Raw genomic sequence first — 18,295 nt, forward strand, 5'->3', positions numbered from 1 at the left:
CTGTACTATTTATATTGTATATAATTTTACGGACGAAATAATCCCACATTTTAAAAATCTTGTGCAACCCTCAGTGAACTCACCTATTGGCCATTAAAGAAAAATTCATTTGATACAGTGAAAATTGGGTTAAGGAAAGCTGAAATCTGAAAATGTCCTACCGGTAAAACATTTTCGTGATTTTCCTTTTTTTCAACGATTTCTTCAGATATTTAGCTTCCAGTAGCTTGATGGTAACTTGTGTCATTTACACTGACCTCACTGATTGGTCACTGGTAAAAAATTCGGTAAAAACTGTGAAATTACAGTCAAGGAAACAGCAGAAAAGCTTTATTCAAAAATCCTCCAAAATGTCTCATTTTATTATGATTTTCCGTTTATCAAAGCTTTCTTCGGTAATCTAGGTTTCAGTACCTCATTGGTGTCTAGTGTCACCCAGTGAACTTACCTATTTGTATTGGTCATTGAAGAAAAATGCAGTCAATACAGTGAAATTTGGGTCAAGGAAAGCTCTGAATTCTGGAAATGTCCTAAACATTTTCATGATTTCCTTTCATCAAAGCTTTCTCTAGATATTTAGCTTTTAATACATCAATAGTGACTTGTCAGTAATTTTAATTGATATTTATCGAAACTCTTTACACAGTTTACCATGGATGACATGTTCTAAAATGGTTGGTGATGGCAACCAGAGATAATAAAATCTTCGTGATGTTCCTTCAGAAAGCGCTCGAAAAGATCTTGTCTGACAGAGAAATACGGAAAAACTATAATGCAGAAATAAAAGATGAGTGTGAAAAGAAGCTAAGTGAGTATTTTAACATATTTTAACATATTTTACAACATGTTAACATACATTTTGTATATCATTAAACATGCCTAGGCCTCTATCTTTGAATGTTATTAAAATTGTTAAAATTGGGATATAAAATGGAAAAACAAGATTTAGGAGTTTAGCACTTTCATACATTCTGGTTGCTTCCATCCAAGATGTGGGATTTATTTTGATTTCAACTATTATTTCAGAAACTCTGAAAGAAGTCAGCAAGGCCCCCAAGTAAGATATTGCTTTAGTTGCTGCAATTAATACATTCATTATAAATATACGTTTATTAATGCTATAGTGAACAAAATAATATAGCACCTTATGGACAATAGTATGTGCTGAAATACTAGATTAGTTTGATTAAATAAAGTATGCCTCTTACCCTAAGAAATACCTGCCCAGGTCTAAAGATGGTTCCCACCACCTACCAGAAGCGGGTGTAATACTAGCTGACGATTACTTTAAACCCTTCCAGCTAGCCTGCCAGTCTCGCTCTCCTCGTATTGTGAGCACTGCATTGGACTGCTTGCAGGTCAGAGTAATAATTAGTAATTAGTAATTAGTAATTAGTAATTAGTAATTAGCTGCTTGCAGGTCAGAGACACATATTATTAGTCTTGTTAACTTGGATCTGTGGACTGTGAGTAGTAACTATTTTATTGTAACTTTAATAATAATTAGTGACTGGCGGTTGATTTCATCTTGTATTTATTTCTTGTACGATCCTAAGCGATATCATCTAGTGAAGCGTACGTTGTAGCGTATTATTTAGACTATAATGCTTTTGGACACGAAGGGAAACACACAACGTAAGACTTGAAATCTTCGTAAAACTACATCATTAGAGCCTCACATTATTTGTTACTATTTGTACTATTTAGACTATTTACCCAGCCAGCCTAACGTAGTTCTTGCATGTGGTCCATGTCCATACAGACTCCTCATGATTTATTTCTGCCGTGTTTTAGTGTGCCACACACTGCAGTTGAAAGTGATTGCTATACTATGACAGAGCTACATAAAAGTAAAATACTAAAATGCTGTTAAAAGGGAACGAGGAGAGTCCTCAAAAGAGATAATTACCATATATACTTATTATATTGCATTATAACTGACTGGAGTCAGTATGCATGGACTAGGTTTAGTGTACATTTTGTTTTACCAGGAATCCTCGCTAGAGGATGTAGACCTAAACCACAGAGGTATGGAATGTATCTATACATTATACATTGCATACCTATGTGGTTTTGATGTGGTAAACCCTGCAAGTGTGCATTGTATAATGTATACCTCTGTGGTTTAGGTGCGGCAAACCTTGCAAGTGTCATTGTACTCGGTCATTTGTGTATTGTTTTTACACTCATTGTCCCTCTCCCAATGTACTACATACGTAAAGGTGGTGTTTCAGTATTTTCAATATTACGAGCTTGAATAATGCTTGTTTTGTGCGTGACGGAATGTATACATTTTGACGGAATGTATATATTTTCCCTATTTTGAAATACTAAAATATTCCAATAGATTGCTATTATCACCTACTAACATGAGGTTTATTCCAGAAACTAATAGCATACGGGCAGCTAACAGGTGACTCATCAGACCCGGAGAACCCCAATAAAAAGCTGATAGACACAGTTATTGAAACTATTTGTGACGCGTTTCACGGAGTTAACACGGACCCTGACGTTGAGTTGCAAATAATAAAGGTACACGTGTTAAATAACAGCACTTCCTTTTATCATTCTGATTAGGTTTGCCATGTTAATTGGGAGAACTGCTCATCACCATTCTTTTACCTTCTTTTACCTTCTTTTACCTTCTTTTACCTTCTTTTACCTTCTTTTACCTTCTTTTGCTTCTGTATTGTAATAAAATGAGCCAGGAAAAGTTATGATGAATCGGGATTTATGTCTTGATTTAATTATACATAAGATAAGAACTTAAGATATTCCAAACATTACACTGAAAGTTGAACTGAAGTGAATTTAAAATAAATGATTCAATGGGAATATGTTTATTATTAAATCTCTTTCTGGCCAACGGAAACCGAGGGGTTCCGTTCAGGCCCTTCACACTTTGTTTCTGTCTGGTTCTAATATAATACCGTTACAATAATGACTTTAATATGAAGTGCGGTGGCAGTACAACGTATTAACATTTGCAGGCGCTACTTACGGCAGTAACCTCGCAAACATGTGAGGTGCACGAGATGGCGTTACTAACAGCTATCCGGTGTTGTTACAACATTAACCTCTTCACAAAGAACAGTGTGAACAGTGCTACTGCTAAAGCTACCCTCACTCAGATGCTTTCTGTCTGCTTCTCTCTGATGGAACACAATGTTAGTTCATTTGTTAAGTTTTAGATTGTAGTTTCAGATTTAGTTGGTAGAAAAGTTAATAAAATTGAGCGCGCAATTTGATTGCGATAAAGTGAACTGTTAAATTAAAGAAATTTATTTTCCAACACTACCATTTACGACACAAGTAGATTGTACCCAAATCATGGGATTTATTACTACAATGTTTTGTTTTGTCACATTTCACGTCTACTGCCGATACTATATATTATACACCACGTGTAACAGTCCCTCCAAATTACAAACCGTGCCTACGGCCGGGACTTCACTATCGCAGTTGAAATGCAAAAGTATAAACCCACCTTTTATATTAGAATACAAACATTACATTTTCGTAGTAAAAACGGTGCGAAAGTATGAACTTGCTCTGTCCAAACACATTGCAATTTAATTCTGAGAGCCCCTCATATATCTTATAGTAATACTTGATAGCCGATCTTGAGGTCTACTACCAAATTACATAATTATATCGCAAATCTGTTATGGGGAAGAGAGTCGAGAGAGTCGAGAGAGCGAGAGTGGGAGAGAGGGAGAGTACGTGAGACACTTTAGTATCACATTTGGGTCACAAAATGATCAATTAAACCACGTTTCACCGGCCCTTAATTAAAACCTTAATCATTTAGCTTGGTGAGAGTTTTGTCGGCACTATACCGAAAAAAACCAGCCCCGTAACTCTTACCGTTTTCTTGATTAAGCCGTTCGGAAATGACACGCGAACGAACAGACAAACACACATCTTGAGATTATTAGTATAGATTGTTATTGACACGTCTGTGTTCCTCATAGATTTTATCTTAATGCTTGTCATTTTATTCTGCCCTGATAATGTACATTAACTGATGTAGTATGTAATCAGGTAAATGATAACGGTAGCTACATTTGGCAAGAAGCCAAGTTAAGATGGCCGCATATTTCATACTATAAGATACAGCTTTGGATTTAAGAGAGTTGCTCGTGCTCATCATCTTCTCATCGGCACCATGTTTTATAGAATAGGTTAAAACACGATACGTCATTCTTTTTAGACTCTGACTCTATTTCCAGATTGGAAAAGTAATATGTGATGATGTGGCAGGGTGGTTTTAGCTTCACTCCGTAGTCGGTGAAGCTTTTATGAATCATTGTCTTGGATGCAGATGTTATAAATTGAATGAAAATTCGATTATTTCTTTTTGGTCGAGATAACACTCAACCCGTTATGAAATTTGATACGCCAGCCTAAATAATTGGGACAGTTGGCGTTCAGATAGCAATTTTACGGCACGCGCGAAGGCTTCAAATTTGTCGAAAGTTTTTCGCGCTATTGCGAAATATTGTTGTGTCACACGACGTTCCATATTGTATAACACGTGGAAATAAGGTAGGCTCGCTCACAATCCGGATAGAAGAATTGTTCCATCTCAATCAATACATAATTATTATAGGCTATTCTTCGTAAATGTATTGTGAATGTTAAAATTTGAAATAACAATACCAGTGATGTGACGTTGCCGCATAGAGCTACGTTGTTAAATATTGTGCACCCAAAGCAGAGACTAACTTTGGTAATTTCTCGAAAATCTGGACAAATTATCTTCTTTCAGTCTGCTCACCTATTGAAAAAGGCGGCTCCAGAGATTGTAAAAACGTCTGCTGAAGGGACGCCAAGTAAAGAAGGAAGCATGGTTAACGGTCACCAGGACGATGCATCCTCTGTGAAGTCACGTGAGGAGGACAAGACACGTGATGACGTGCCACAACCAACTCAACCTGGGGAGAATAAAAGTGGCGGTGAGAATCTAGATTTTCTTTATTAGTTATGATTGGTCACATGACTGAAGTCAGATAAGTGATATAATGTATCTATTGATTGCTGTTGTACTCTACTACGTAAAGTAATACTCTGTCGTCATTTCAGCAGCTGACAAATCAAGTAGTGATGACGAAGTATATAGAATATCTAGATCTCTTGTTGAAGGGATCATGGAGGCAGCTCTTAAAGAAGTGAAGGTAACCAGCATAACCTGTCTTGAATGTACTTTCCGTTAAACAAATTAATGTTGCTTGGAGACACTACAAAATATTGACACGTAATTAAAATGAATCATAATTTGCAAATAATTTCAGTGTGAAGATGGAATGTTGAAAGCAGACGACTCCATGTTCAACGTCACCCAGCCCGGAGAGGATGCCCAGCCCGGAGAGGATGCGCAGAGTGAGCGCAGCGACGCAAACTGTTCGGAGAGTGTACAGAGCGAGAAAATGGACGATGGTCAGAGTGTCAGGAGTGAGAAGGCGGATGGGAGCACTGAGAAGGATGGTTCGACTGCTGAGACGACTGAGACAGCTGATAACGAACAGAGAAATGCGAATCACAATGTAAATATGGGGTCATCATAATTTATTTAGATTTAGATTGTTGGAATTAGAAATAACTTATTCCTGGGATACGAATAAGGTACATAACTTCAGAATTCATAAATATTCCTGGCTGCCGTAGGATTGCGTGGAACGTTTACAACCGGCATTGGTTATTCACCCAAATGTATTGTGTAGATTGTGTGTATAATGTACATGGTGTGTATAGTGTACAATGTATGTGAGCAATTGTAGTCACGTGGAGTCATCATTTTACACATCTTTTATCATTACATCAAGTACCTGTCGATCTAACGATTACCGACGTCCGACACTGTAAAGACACCCACACTGCACACTGTAAATACTAACCTCTCAGGCTGCACTGTAAAGACACCCACACTGCACACTGTAAATACTAACCTCTCAGGCTGCACTGTAAAGACACCCACACTGCACACTGTAAATACTAACCTCTCAGGCTGCACTGTAAAGACACCCACACTGCACACTGTAAATACTAACCTCTCAGGCTGCACTGTAAAGACACCCACACTGCACACTGTAAATACTAACCTCTCAGGCTGCACAGAAGAAGAGTGTTAAGTTCGACAATGTGTATATGAGAGACGCGTATCTAGTCCTCCGCACGCTCTGTAAGATGACTATGCAACCCATGCCTGAGGGACCCATTGATCCCAGGTAAGGACCTATATAGCCCTTATTTAGGAAGAATTATATGACTTCTCAAAAGGGGCCACAAGCTTACCCACCTCCCTTTCTAAAATCTGTTCTCATTTAATTTGAAGAGTCACGTGATCCCATAGGTCTCACGAGATGCGCAGTAAGATGTTAGCTCTGCAACTTCTGCTGAGTGTTATGCAGAACCATGCTGGGCCCGTTATGAAGACACATAAAACATTCGCTCAGCTCATCAAACAGTTCTTGTGAGTTTTACTAATTGGTTCTAGTAAAAGATATTATCAAACCTATCAGAATTTGTTTTAAGTAATATAATGATCATATTATATTCTGTAAATTCGAGCATTCTTACGGGAAACTAGAATTGTCTCTTTAATTTAAGATTGCATTTTGAAACGTTTTCAATTAAACAACTAAATAATTAATCAATTAATTAATTGTCCAGGTGCGTTGCATTGAGCAAGAACGGAGTATCAACCGACCCTAGTGTGTTCGAGATATCCTTATCCATATTCCTTATCTTAATATCTAACTTCAAATATCACTTAAAGATGCAAATTGAGGTTTGTCAATAAAGTTTCACGTTTTTAACTTCAAGGGTCTTTAATCAACAGACCAGAAACTGATTGTTTTTAACGTGTTATCATTTCAAGACAGCCGGCATCGTTCCTCGTACGTTTTAATGATAAGTCGTACGTGTGTTTCAGGTGTTCTTTAAAGACATCTTCCTGTCCGTGTTAGAGAATCCCTCCTACTCATTCCAACACAAGTGGTTTGTCATGAGAGCTCTGGCTAAAGTCTGTGCTGATCCTCAGGTAACACTTTATTGCTCATCCTCAGGTAATTAATTAATTAATTAACCAATTAAATACTTTCTTGATCATTTGTTAATCTTAATCAGAGGTTTAAGAGTCAGAATACTGTGACAGCGCAGTTGTTTGTATTTTCCACACACTATATTAGTGGTAGTGTTGAATATCATGACCTCTGTTGATGTGAATTATAGTTTAACATGTTCAGATAATAGTTGATATCTACCTGAACTACGATTGTGACATGGTCCTGGATAATATCTTCGAGAGACTCGTTAACGACATCAGCCGTATTGCTCAGGTTACATTCTTCATATTGTTTCTATATTTTCTGAGTGTGTTATCTACTGTTCATCTCTAAATTAAATGTTAGATGTGTCCCGATTAATTAATGATAATCTGTGTTATCTCCTGACTAACACTGTACCGCAGGGTAACCTAGCTGATCACGGACTAACACCACAACAAGAAACCCAGCTGCAACATAAAGGTATGGAGTGTCTGGTGTCAATACTGAAGTGTTTAGTAGAGTGGAGTAAGGATATGTACAGTCGACCTCACCAAAGAGCAGAGGAGAAGAAGACTGGTGAGTTTATCAGGCAACTGTAACTACTGTACTTAACTATACTATAACTGTCACGTGTCCTACATTTTAACCATGATACTTTCCATGCCGAATTATGCTGAAAAACATCTTTTGCTATTTTTCCATCCGTAAACTCCTAAAGGTTTCTATATTTTTAAACGACATATTCGAAATGTAGACTGATAGAACTGGTAGCCAGCACATAGCACAATCCACAACAATCAAATCACCAGTTCCAGACACAGACATTAAAGACACGAGCACGTTAGAAGAGAGGTTACTGGACACCCCGGACACGCCCCGCTCTATTCCCCGCTCTACTTCAATGAGCTCGCTAGCTTCAGCTGGTCTTTATGATAACCCTCAGGAGGTACCTTGTTCTAATGTTCTCTTCTTTCTTAACATGATTATCAGACAGGTGTCCGGGATAAAGTAATAATCTACATTTAGATGAATACTCATTTGTACAATTTCCTTGAAACTCCTGTTTCATATCTCACCTCTCCCAGTTTGAGAATATCAAGAAACAGAAGAGTATCTTAGAACAAGGAATAGAGAAGTTTAACAAGAAGCCTAAGAAGGGTATCGCATTCTTACAAGAAGCTGGTCTGATAGGCTCTAACACGGAGGATGTCGCGAGGTTTACAATCTGATATACTGTTGGGTGGGGGGGGGGCCGGGGGGGGTATACTGTTGGGTGGGGGGGGGGGGGCCGGGGGGTATACTGTTGGGTGGGGGGGGGCCGGGGGGGGGGTATAGTGTATACTGTTGGGTGGGGGGTTATACTGTTGGGTGGGGGGTTATACTGTTGGGTGGGGGGGGGGGCCGGGGGGTATACTGTTGGGTGGGGGGTTATACTGTTGGGTGGGGGGGGGGGGGGGGCCGGGGGGTATACTGTTGGGTGGGGGGTTATACTGTTGGGTGGGGGGGGGGGGGCCGGGGGGTATACTGTTGGGTGGGGGGTTATACTGTTGGGTGGGGGGGGGGGCCGGGGGGGTATACTGTTGGGTGGGGGGTTATACTGTTGGGTGGAGGGGCCGGGGGGTATACTGTTGGGTGGGGGGTTATACTGTTCATGTTGGGTTGGGGGTTATACTGTTGGGTGGGGGTATACTGTTCATGTTGGGTGGTGGGTTATACTGTTGGGTGGGGGGTTATACTGTTCATGTTGGGTGGGGGGTATACTGTTCATGTTGGGTGGGGGGTTATACTGTTGGGTGGGGGGGAGTTATACTGTTCTTCTGTGTGGAACTCTAGAATATTTGTATACAAATATTCGATATTTACCATCAGCATCAGTGGGAGCAATTTTTATGGTGAACATAGTTGTAATTTGTCCACTTCAAACTCTATCAAGATCTAATGTAAATGTCGCCTATAATTCGTACGACGAGAGAATAATGATAAAATTATTATTAAAAGTCACCTTCCGGTCAGGTTTTTCCATACAGACGAGCGTCTTAGCAAGACCATGATTGGTGAGGTACTCGGAGACGAATCCGAGAACTGCAAAAAGATAATGTCTGACTACGTGGACCAGCTGGATTTCCATGACATGGCCATAGTAACAGCACTCCGGACCTTCCTAGCGGGGTACCGGCTCCCGGGGGAGGCACAGAAAATTGATAGACTGATGCTCAAGTTTGCTCAGAGGTATTATGAGAACAACCCGGAACTAGCGGAGATATTTGCTAGTGCGGATACTTGTTACGTCCTGGCTTACTCTATAATCATGCTCACTACAGACCTTCACAATGATCAGGTAATGTGGCAGAGAGGGGAGGGGCGGGAGGATTGATTTAGTATTTTAGGGTGATTAAGTATTTTACTGGGGATGAGTTTGCGACACATTTGTCAGAATCTGTGAACCTCGTTCTGGAGCAAGCCTACTTTTATCTGTAAATCTGACCCTAATATAAAATAAGGTGCGGAACAAGATCACTAAACCGGACTACATAAAAATGAACAGAGGTATAAACGACTCCGGGGATCTACCTCCTGACTACCTGATGGCGATTTATGACGAGATATCCGCTAATGAGATTAAAATGAAGTACGACAAGGGGGAACTTACTAGAGTCAACGCTGCTCGTGAGTAATAAATAAATAAATAAAGTTAAATTTTATGCAGCACTTTAAGGGTGAGTCAGCTATATAAGGAACTATATAAAATGCTCTAAAGGATGCAGCAAATTAGATCATGAGAATACTTTAGGAGACATGTGATAAGTTATCTTTTATTGTTCGTTTACTGACAGGTTTAATGTATACTTACTCTGACTTACAATTTCCTAGTAAGTAACCCAAATATACTTTATTATGTAACCTTCCTGCAAGGTGGAGCTAACGAGTCTCTGAAGCGTCAACTGTACAAGGAAGCAATGACGGACCTTAGTAAGAACGCTCTGGTAATGATGGAGGGAGTTAGTAAGAAAGACACTGTCTTCACTTCAGCCTCACACTCTTATCATGTCAGGCCTATGCTTATGGTTCGTCTACAACTTATTATATATACTTAAACTTACTACAACTTATTACTTATTATATACTAAAATATCATTAATTTAAACTGAATATCGTGTGGAAGTGGTAAAGTAACCTAGACTTTCTTGAGATGCCACTTACAATGAAACCCACTAAATTTACTATGTACAATACCTTAGCAGTTAGCACTACCAGTAACTGTTTACAGAATGATATGAAATTTATTCTAAAAGTACATCCTAACAAGACTTTTGAAACACCCTGTCCTTCATAATATGGAGTCAGGGTGTGGACTTGCTACACCTGGTTATAGCACTTCCATCCCATTACATAATACTCAATAAATGTATTCAGTTACAGTTGTAAAAATAATTTTAAAATGTTCACTATATCCACTATTTCACTATTTCACTATTTCACTATTTCACTGTTTCACTTTATCCACTGTTTCAGTTGACGTGGACCCCCTTCCTGGCGGTGTTCAGTATAACACTACAGGACTGCAGTGATGTGGAGTTGATAGCTCAGTGTTTAGCTGGCTTCAAGTGTGCTGTCAGGGTAGCTTGTATCTTCAAAGCCAGTGTAAGTGTCCTCTCTAGCAATTGGGCGTGACAATATGGGTAAAAACAGTCGAATATTTTAGCCTCACAAACAATGAATGGATGAATTTGGTCTGATAAACCTACTATATATTATGACAATGCGCTATAATATTAAGTTTATTCACTCACCCTTTAGAGCCGCTCCGACATGGTTATTAGATTGCGCCTAGCACTTGTGCCTGCTGCTATCCATATGGGCGAGATATAAGCACATTATTTCATTTTATGCTATATTTCAGTTGGTTCGGTCAGCCTACATCCAGTCCCTAGCTCGCTTCACTATGTTAAATGTCAGCAGCGGGTTCAGTGAGATAAAGCCAAAGAACCTGGAGGCTATTAAAGCACTCATTACTATTGCCTTCAACGATTGTAACTACCTCGAGGAGAGCTGGTATGACGTAAGTATGAAGTTTATATGAAGGGGGGGGGGGGGTTACGATATGTGCTTTGCTTGATACAAATTTCTTTAAATTAGAAATATTCTTATGATTTTAAATTTCACCGATAGAGCTTTTAATGTTACGGTTCTACTAATAATTTGGAAATTTAATTTTCAGATTCTGAAAGTAATAAGTCAGCTGGAGTTAGCACAACTTATTGGTACAGGAGTAAAAACGAAGTTCTTGGAAAAGGAAACCAGTATGTTCCCGTATTCATTAAACATTAACATTCTTTAAATCATTAATTCAATTCATCAGTTATTATAAATTTGCTTATTCATATATTATGTATTTTATTTATTAATTTAATTCATCTGTCGCTGAGTTTTCAACTAGGTTGTTGCAATGAGCACGAATGAATATGTTTACATTTTTAAATGAATGAGGGAGAGTTATATTATATTTATAACTTTGTTATCTCTTTTTCAGTGATGGATAAGAAACTAGTAACATCACTGCAACAGACTCTGGGAACCAGCGCTAATCAGAATGTTATTGTAGCAGTCGACAGGATATTCACAGGATCTGATCGGCTGGATGGCTCGGCCATTGGTAGGAGAGCTTACTGATAACTTAAATTTAGAAACTGGACTTTATATCCTATTACAATATTCCATGGCATCAAGGCTGAATCTCAGATATAACTGGTTAAATTTGAAACCTAAAATGCTCGCAGTGTCTTTCACGGACGCGTTGTGTAAGATAAGCTGTGAAGAACTGAACAACCCCGTGTCTCCACGGATGTTCTCCCTTCAAAAGATAGTGGAGATTAGTTACTACAACATGGGCAGGATCCGTATAGAGTGGAGTAAGATATGGCATGTTATTGGAGATCACTTCAACAAGGTAAAAAGTACCATAATTTTAACAGTGTATACCGTCGTGGTGATACCCAATGAAAAGTATGATATTTTGTGACCGCACACTGATATCATTTGAACGTCTAAACATATCTTCAGGTTGGTTGCTCTCCCAACGAAGAAATCGCTGCGTTCGCTGTTGACTCTCTCCGGCAACTTTCTATGAAGTTCTTGGAAAAGGTACACATTTTCTGACTTATCATTTTTACAATCCCAACATTCTTTTTGAATCACCCTCAGGTATATTCACTGTATATTTTATATTTAAATTGCTTCTATATTCAAATTGCTTCAAGATGGAACAATATGTTTGACCCTCCGTTCACTCCTTGCTAACTAAATAAGATGAATTTAATTTCACAATATCATACTGCTTTAATCTTCTTCACCGTTGTTTTGTTCACTGTTTCACGTTAACATTGTTCTTCCTCTGCAATTGTAATCTTGTTAGCACGTAGCCTTGCTAAATTGAATAAAGATCCTTGGTTGTTCGACGTTAGTGCGGAATATCGCACCCTCAACTCTGTTCCTTGTCTAACAACAATAGCAGACTACAGAAAGTTTCATTGCCAAATATGATTACGGCGCCCTGTCAAATTTAAAATGTTATAAAACAAAGGATGGGTAGCTCCTTCATTGCTCCTTCACACATTTTGTCATTTCTCAAAAGATTGCTAGCTCCATTAAGTGGATTAGAAGCCCATTATAAGATAATTAATGGTACGACTAATGAGCATCATCGGTTACTGTTAGATGTAAAGTTCCATTGTCTTCAACTCCTTATATAACTACTATCTACTCCCAACTTCACATTACAACGACTACACAATATGATGATGTTCCTGATCCTTACCACCTTCCTTGCTGGAGCTCTCAGTAAAGACTACCGTTCTGATTTTAACAAGGCCTTCGCTAAGTTCCATGTTTCTGATGGACTTCTGATGTCGGAGCCTCCACAAGTAGCTGCTCAGAGGTACAAGTCCTTCGTTCACTTCGCCGAGGAGGTTGATGCAGTTAATGGTGATGATGACATCCCTTTCATGGCCGAGAACAACTTCCTCTCCATCCTGACTCCGGAGGAAAGGGAAGCTCACATGGGATTCAACTCTTCCGGTCACATGGATAGTGGGGAGACTGACTACGCAGCTGAGGAGAGGTTGGTCCGCCGGGATATTCCAGCTAGTCGAGACTTCAGCGACAGAATCAGTGGTGTCAAAAACCAGGGAAGCTGTGGCTCTTGCTGGACATTTGCTGCTACAGCTGCTCTCGAAGGTGAGATGTACTTTGTAAACAGCAAGAAGGGTATGAGTCTGTCTGAACAAGAGTATATGGAATGCTCAACCAGCAGTGACGGATGCCAGGGTGGTTGGATGGAAGATTGCTACACCTACTCTAAGAAGCAAGACAGGATTGCTCCAACTAGTGCAGCTCCGTACAAGGGAAAAGATTCAAGAAAATGCAACTACGGAAATGTGGCGAACGCTCTTGCTAGCAGTGATGTCAGAGTAACTGGAAACATCGAAATCAAGGGTGATGCCAAGCTACTGGAGTTTGCATCTAAACATATCGTGTCTGTAGCCGTCAAAGTAAGCAACAAGTTCATGGTCTACAAAAGTGGGGTTATGGTGGATAACTCCTGTAACAAGCAGCCCGATCATGCTGTTGCTGTTGTTGGATACGGTGTTGAAAAGGGAAGGAAGTACTGGAAAGTGAGGAACAGTTGGGGTGTCGGCTGGGGAGACAAAGGATACATCCTGATGGACCGTGAAAAGCAGAACATGTGCATGATCTCAACATACTCTCACATCCCTAAAGTTGAATGCAGAGGCAGCAAATGTACCGCAGCTAATGCTGATGATGAATCTGATGATGACTCTGATGATGACTCTGATGATAGTGACGATGGTGATGATGATGATAGTGACCATGGTGGTGATGACGAAACGAAGCTATGCAAGAAGAGGATAGGCCTTTTTCAAAAATGCAAGAAAAACGAGGCTAAAGCTAAAGAAGCATGTGAAAATAATTCGATTCCTAACTGTGCTATAATGAAAATGAACAAGAATTGCTACTACATAGAATCAGGGAAGACCAACAATCAGAGGTACATTGAGGTTATGATGCCCTGTGAGGAGAAGGATGAGAAGGATGAGAAGTGCGACTCAGCTGCTGGACTGGTCTTCTGTAGCGACTGTAACTGCTGTAAGCACGAACACATGTGCCATGACAAGAAATAGACATGATCTACTATTTACTAATGAACTTATTCAATCTTTATTTTATGTACTCATAACATTTAATTCAATAGATTGCCGATTCTTTAATTTTCACCCTATTTTTGTTGTACAAACTACAACTTGCATTTTTGTGTATATTTTTGTTCTTGGAAAGATATGAGAGTTATTGGGGCCAGGAAACAAACGAACAGTGATACCGCTAAAATAAACAATGAATTATTAAAGATTTAAATTGAAATTAAAATGTGTATAATGTAAGTGTAATGATGTTAGTTCTTTGAAGCCTTCGTTAACAGAATCATAAAATCATGATATTTTACTAGATTTCACCCAAACCCTCCCCCACTGTTGATTATTGCTGAAAATTATTATGGGTCCTGCAAGCGTTTGCATCAATATGTTGAGCCGCTCAAAATTATAGCCACTTACTTTTTTAGACGACTACTACTAGAATATAGCTTATATTTATCAAGAACTACTGGGGGGGGGGGGGGGGCCAATGGCATAAATGGAGAACATGGAGAATAACTCATAGGTTTTTCCATTTTCTCCAAAGAAATAGTCTCCATTTTATGCCATTTTATGCCATTGAAAACCTGAAAAATTTAGAATTTCGAGAAAAATTATTTTAAAAAAAGATATTTTCGGCCAATAATGAACAGGGTATCAAGAAACATGGAGAAAAGTGGTTTTCAGAAAAACTTTTTTAAATGTTGACTTAGAAAATGTTCGGTCCGAGTCATTTTCGATACGTACCTCCCGTATCGAGAGCTCCCGATTCCGAGCTCGTGTTGCAAAGGGGAGGCCTGCCTTCCGAGATCGCATTACCTCGAGTCCAAAATTGTGTATCGAGGGGAAGGTGTGGACTTCGAAAAACCGAAAAAATATTTTTGGCAAATAATGAACAGGGTAGCATGAAACGTGGAGAAAAGCGGTTTTCAGAAAAAATTTGAAAAAATATTTTCGGCTTATTAATGAACAAGGTAGCATGAAACGTGGAGAAAAGTGTTTTTCAGAAAAACTTTGAAAAATTTTGTCTTAGAAAATTACCCCTCGGTACACAATTTTGGACTCGAGGCTTCCCCCTGGTAATGCGATCTCGGAAGGCAGGCCTCCCCTTTGCAACACGAGCTCGGAATCGGGAGCTCTCGATACGGGAGGTACGTATCGAAAACCGCTTTTCTCCACGTTTCATGCTACCCTGTTCATTATTTGCCAAAAATATTTTTTCGGTTTTTCGAAGTCCACACCTTCCCCTCGATACACAATTTTGGACTCGAGGTAATGCGATCTCGGAAGGCAGGCCTCCCCTTTGCAACACGAGCTCGGAATCGGGAGCTCTCGATACGGGAGGTACGTATCGAAAATGACTCGGACCGAACATTTTCTAAGTCAAAATTTTTCAAAGTTTTTCTAAAAACCACTTTTCTCCACGTTTCATGCTACCCTCTTCATTATTAGCCGAAAATATTTTTTTGGTTTTTCGGTTTATAGAAGTCTGTACCTACCCCTCGATACACAAATTTGGACTCGAGTCTTCCCCCTGGTAATGCGATCTCGGAAGGCAGGCCTCCCCTTTCCAGTGCGAGCTTGTTTCGACTTTCGAGGATGTAGGTCTCACTTCTCAGTGCCTATTACTCTTCCCTATTACTCACTCCTGCTGTAGCCTGTAGAAATAACTTTATACTAGGCTTGAGTAATTATGAGTTTGCCTGAAGTGTGCCTCTACTAACCTAGTATAACTATAAGCATCTAGTAGCCTACTAGATGAGCTTTCATAAGCTTGTTACGCCCCTAGTAAGCGTAAATAAACATGTTAGGATGTCCAATTTAGGTGTTAAATGGTGTTAAATATGAAATTTCGAAGACAAAATTCATGGCATGAAATGGAGAAAATGGAGAATTACCCATGGGTTTTTCCATTTTCTCCATAGAAAAAGTCTCCATTTTATGCCATTTTATGCCATTGGCCCCCCCCCCCCCCCCCCCCCCCCCCCCCCCCCCCCCCCCCCCCCCCCCCCGAACTACTCGTACGTCTTAGTGTCTAGTAGCACATGTTTTGTGAATGTCTAATTATTTTGGTCAATGATCGTCATTACATTTAACTTTTTAACTTTTAAGTAAAGAAAACGTGTCCATCAGGGAACGTCAATTTTGCTAAAACTTTTTCATCTATCAATAACTATAAATAAGTTAGTTAAATAAGTTAATTAAAGTTAATTAATGATTAAATTTCCGACGTTTATGTTTGTTTTTTTCGGAGCATCAATATCAAGACATTCATAATCTCGAAATTATCTCCACTTCTTTTTTTTAAATAAAAGAAAGAAGATGACTTAACTACAACAGCTTTGAACAATGAACAGCTTGTAATATCCTAGTTATATTCACTAATTTTGCCACTAGACGTTAACCTCGTTTTCTCTCTCATTGTACAAAGCAGGCCCAGTCGTGAGCCAGAATGAGCTGACGGAAGTCTTTGTTCTACTAACAATGTTTTTGCTTATAACAAAAGTGCTTGTTCTGAGAAAATTGTTCAGCAGATCGCATACGGGGTTATAGCCCGGATATATAGCCGTATATATATTATATATATATAATATATATCCATACGCCCCTTGGATTACACAAAAGATATCTTTGTTCGATTAAAGAATAGACCAATGGTTATGCCTCGGTTCGTTAAACGACTACAAAAGACTTTTGTTTATGTTTCTGCTTTATAACGGCACTCACCTCTCCTGCATCATTATCCAAATTCAACATGATGAAGCTGCTTCTTTTTCTCACCGCTGTAATGGTTGGAACTCTCGCAAGTCTGCAGGAGGAGTTCAGAGCCGCCCTGGACAAGTTCGGGGAACAAGATGGACTACCCCAGTCAGAGCCTCACTAGTTATGAAAGCAAGATTCCAATCCTTCACAGCCTACTCCGCTGTGGTTGCTGAAGTTAACAGTGACGATGATGTTCCCTTCGTCGGAGAGTGCAACTTCCTCTCCGTTCTTACAGAAGAAGAGAGGTTAGCTTACCGTGGATTCAACTCTTCCGGGCATGAGAATAGTGGAGAGACTGACTACGCAGCTGAGGAGAGGTTGGTCCGCCGGGATGTTCCAGCTAGTCGAGACTTCAGCGACAGAATCAGTGGTGTCAAAAACCAGGGAAACTGTGGTTCTTGCTGGACATATGCTGCTACAGCTGCTCTCGAAGGTGAGATGTACTTTGTAAACAGCAAGAAGGGTATGAGTCTGTCTGAACAGGAGTATATGGAATGCGCAACAAACAGAGACGGATGCCAGGGTGGTTGGATGGAAGATTGCTACACCTACTCTAAGAAGCAAGACAGGATTGCTCCAACTAGTGCAGCTCCGTACACGGGAAAAGATTCAAGAACATGCAAATATGGAAATGTGGCGAACGCTCTTGATAGCAGTGATGTCAGAGTAACTGGAAACATCGAAATCAAGGGTGATGCTAACCTACTGGAGTTTGCATCTAAACATATCGTTTCTGTAGCCATCAAAGTAAGCAACAAGTTCATGGTCTACAAAAGTGGGGTTATGGTGGATAACTCCTGTAACAAGCAGCCCGATCATGCTGTTGCTGTTGTTGGATACGGTGTTGAAAAGGGAAGGAAGTACTGGAAAGTGAGGAACAGTTGGGGTGTCGGCTGGGGAGACAAAGGATACATCCTGATGGACCGTGAAAAGCAGAACATGTGCATGATCTCAACATACTCTCACATCCCTCAAGTTGAATGCAGAGGCAGCGAATGTGACGCAGCTGATCCTGATGATGAGTCTGATGGTGGAGACGATGGTGATGAAGGTGGTGATACTGATGGTGATGGTGATGGTGATGGTGACGAACCGACATTATGCAGGAAGAGGATCTCCTTAGAAACAAAATGTTTGAAGAGCGAGGCTAAAGCTAAAGAGGCATGTGAAGCAGAAGGAAAGACAGACTGCACTACAGTGAAGATGAATAAGAAGTGCTACTACATTGAATCGAGGAAGGAGAGTGCGAAGAAGTACATTGAATTAATGATGCCC

General features: G+C 39.7%; 2 protein-coding genes across 5 annotated transcripts in view; both read left to right on the forward strand.

Annotated features, from left to right (window-relative positions):
- Nucleotides 1-643: 643 nt before the first annotated feature.
- LOC134823470 (brefeldin A-inhibited guanine nucleotide-exchange protein 2-like) overlaps nt 644-18,295 on the forward strand; it is a 35,413-nt gene continuing 17,761 nt past the window's right edge. For 2 of the 4 annotated variants that reach the window (XR_010161306.1, XM_063834939.1), the window contains exons 1-25: nt 644-808; nt 1,027-1,057; nt 1,229-1,358; nt 2,386-2,532; nt 2,991-3,167; nt 4,772-4,958; nt 5,086-5,177; nt 5,295-5,546; nt 6,109-6,227; nt 6,353-6,472; nt 6,673-6,790; nt 6,935-7,042; nt 7,248-7,340; nt 7,472-7,625; nt 7,859-7,995; nt 8,135-8,265; nt 9,063-9,387; nt 9,551-9,716; nt 9,963-10,114; nt 10,563-10,691; nt 10,951-11,109; nt 11,269-11,350; nt 11,581-11,703; nt 11,828-11,997; nt 12,111-12,191. Coding sequence is in view for 2 of the 4 variants with exons in the window: in XM_063834939.1 (XP_063691009.1) it covers nt 682-808; nt 1,027-1,057; nt 1,229-1,358; nt 2,386-2,532; nt 2,991-3,167; nt 4,772-4,958; nt 5,086-5,177; nt 5,295-5,546; nt 6,109-6,227; nt 6,353-6,472; nt 6,673-6,790; nt 6,935-7,042; nt 7,248-7,340; nt 7,472-7,625; nt 7,859-7,995; nt 8,135-8,265; nt 9,063-9,387; nt 9,551-9,716; nt 9,963-10,114; nt 10,563-10,691; nt 10,951-11,109; nt 11,269-11,350; nt 11,581-11,703; nt 11,828-11,997; nt 12,111-12,191 (3,510 nt within the window). In the remaining 2 variants the exon portion in view is untranslated. The remainder of the gene's footprint in view (nt 809-1,026; nt 1,058-1,228; nt 1,359-2,385; nt 2,533-2,990; nt 3,168-4,771; nt 4,959-5,085; nt 5,178-5,294; nt 5,547-6,108; nt 6,228-6,352; nt 6,473-6,672; nt 6,791-6,934; nt 7,043-7,247; nt 7,341-7,471; nt 7,626-7,858; nt 7,996-8,134; nt 8,266-9,062; nt 9,388-9,550; nt 9,717-9,962; nt 10,115-10,562; nt 10,692-10,950; nt 11,110-11,268; nt 11,351-11,580; nt 11,704-11,827; nt 11,998-12,110; nt 12,192-18,295) is intronic. The other 2 variants (XR_010161307.1, XM_063834941.1) reach the window with 1 other exon arrangement.
- LOC134822935 (digestive cysteine proteinase 3-like) lies at nt 12,826-14,373 on the forward strand. The gene has a single exon (XM_063834216.1). The coding sequence runs from the start codon at nt 12,842-12,844 to the stop codon at nt 14,246-14,248; it is 1,407 nt and encodes a 468-aa protein (XP_063690286.1). The 5' UTR covers nt 12,826-12,841; the 3' UTR covers nt 14,249-14,373.

The sequence above is a fragment of the Bolinopsis microptera genome, chromosome 11 (assembly GCF_026151205.1).
Source record: "Bolinopsis microptera isolate Bmic1 chromosome 11, MBARI_Bmic_1.0, whole genome shotgun sequence".
Taxonomy (NCBI): Eukaryota; Metazoa; Ctenophora; class Tentaculata; order Lobata; family Bolinopsidae; genus Bolinopsis; species Bolinopsis microptera.

What these genes read in the sequence shown, in the direction of transcription:
- LOC134822935 (XM_063834216.1), top strand. Translation starts at nt 12,842, where the DNA reads ATGATGATGTTCCTGATCCTTACCACCTTCCTTGCTGGAGCTCTCAGT.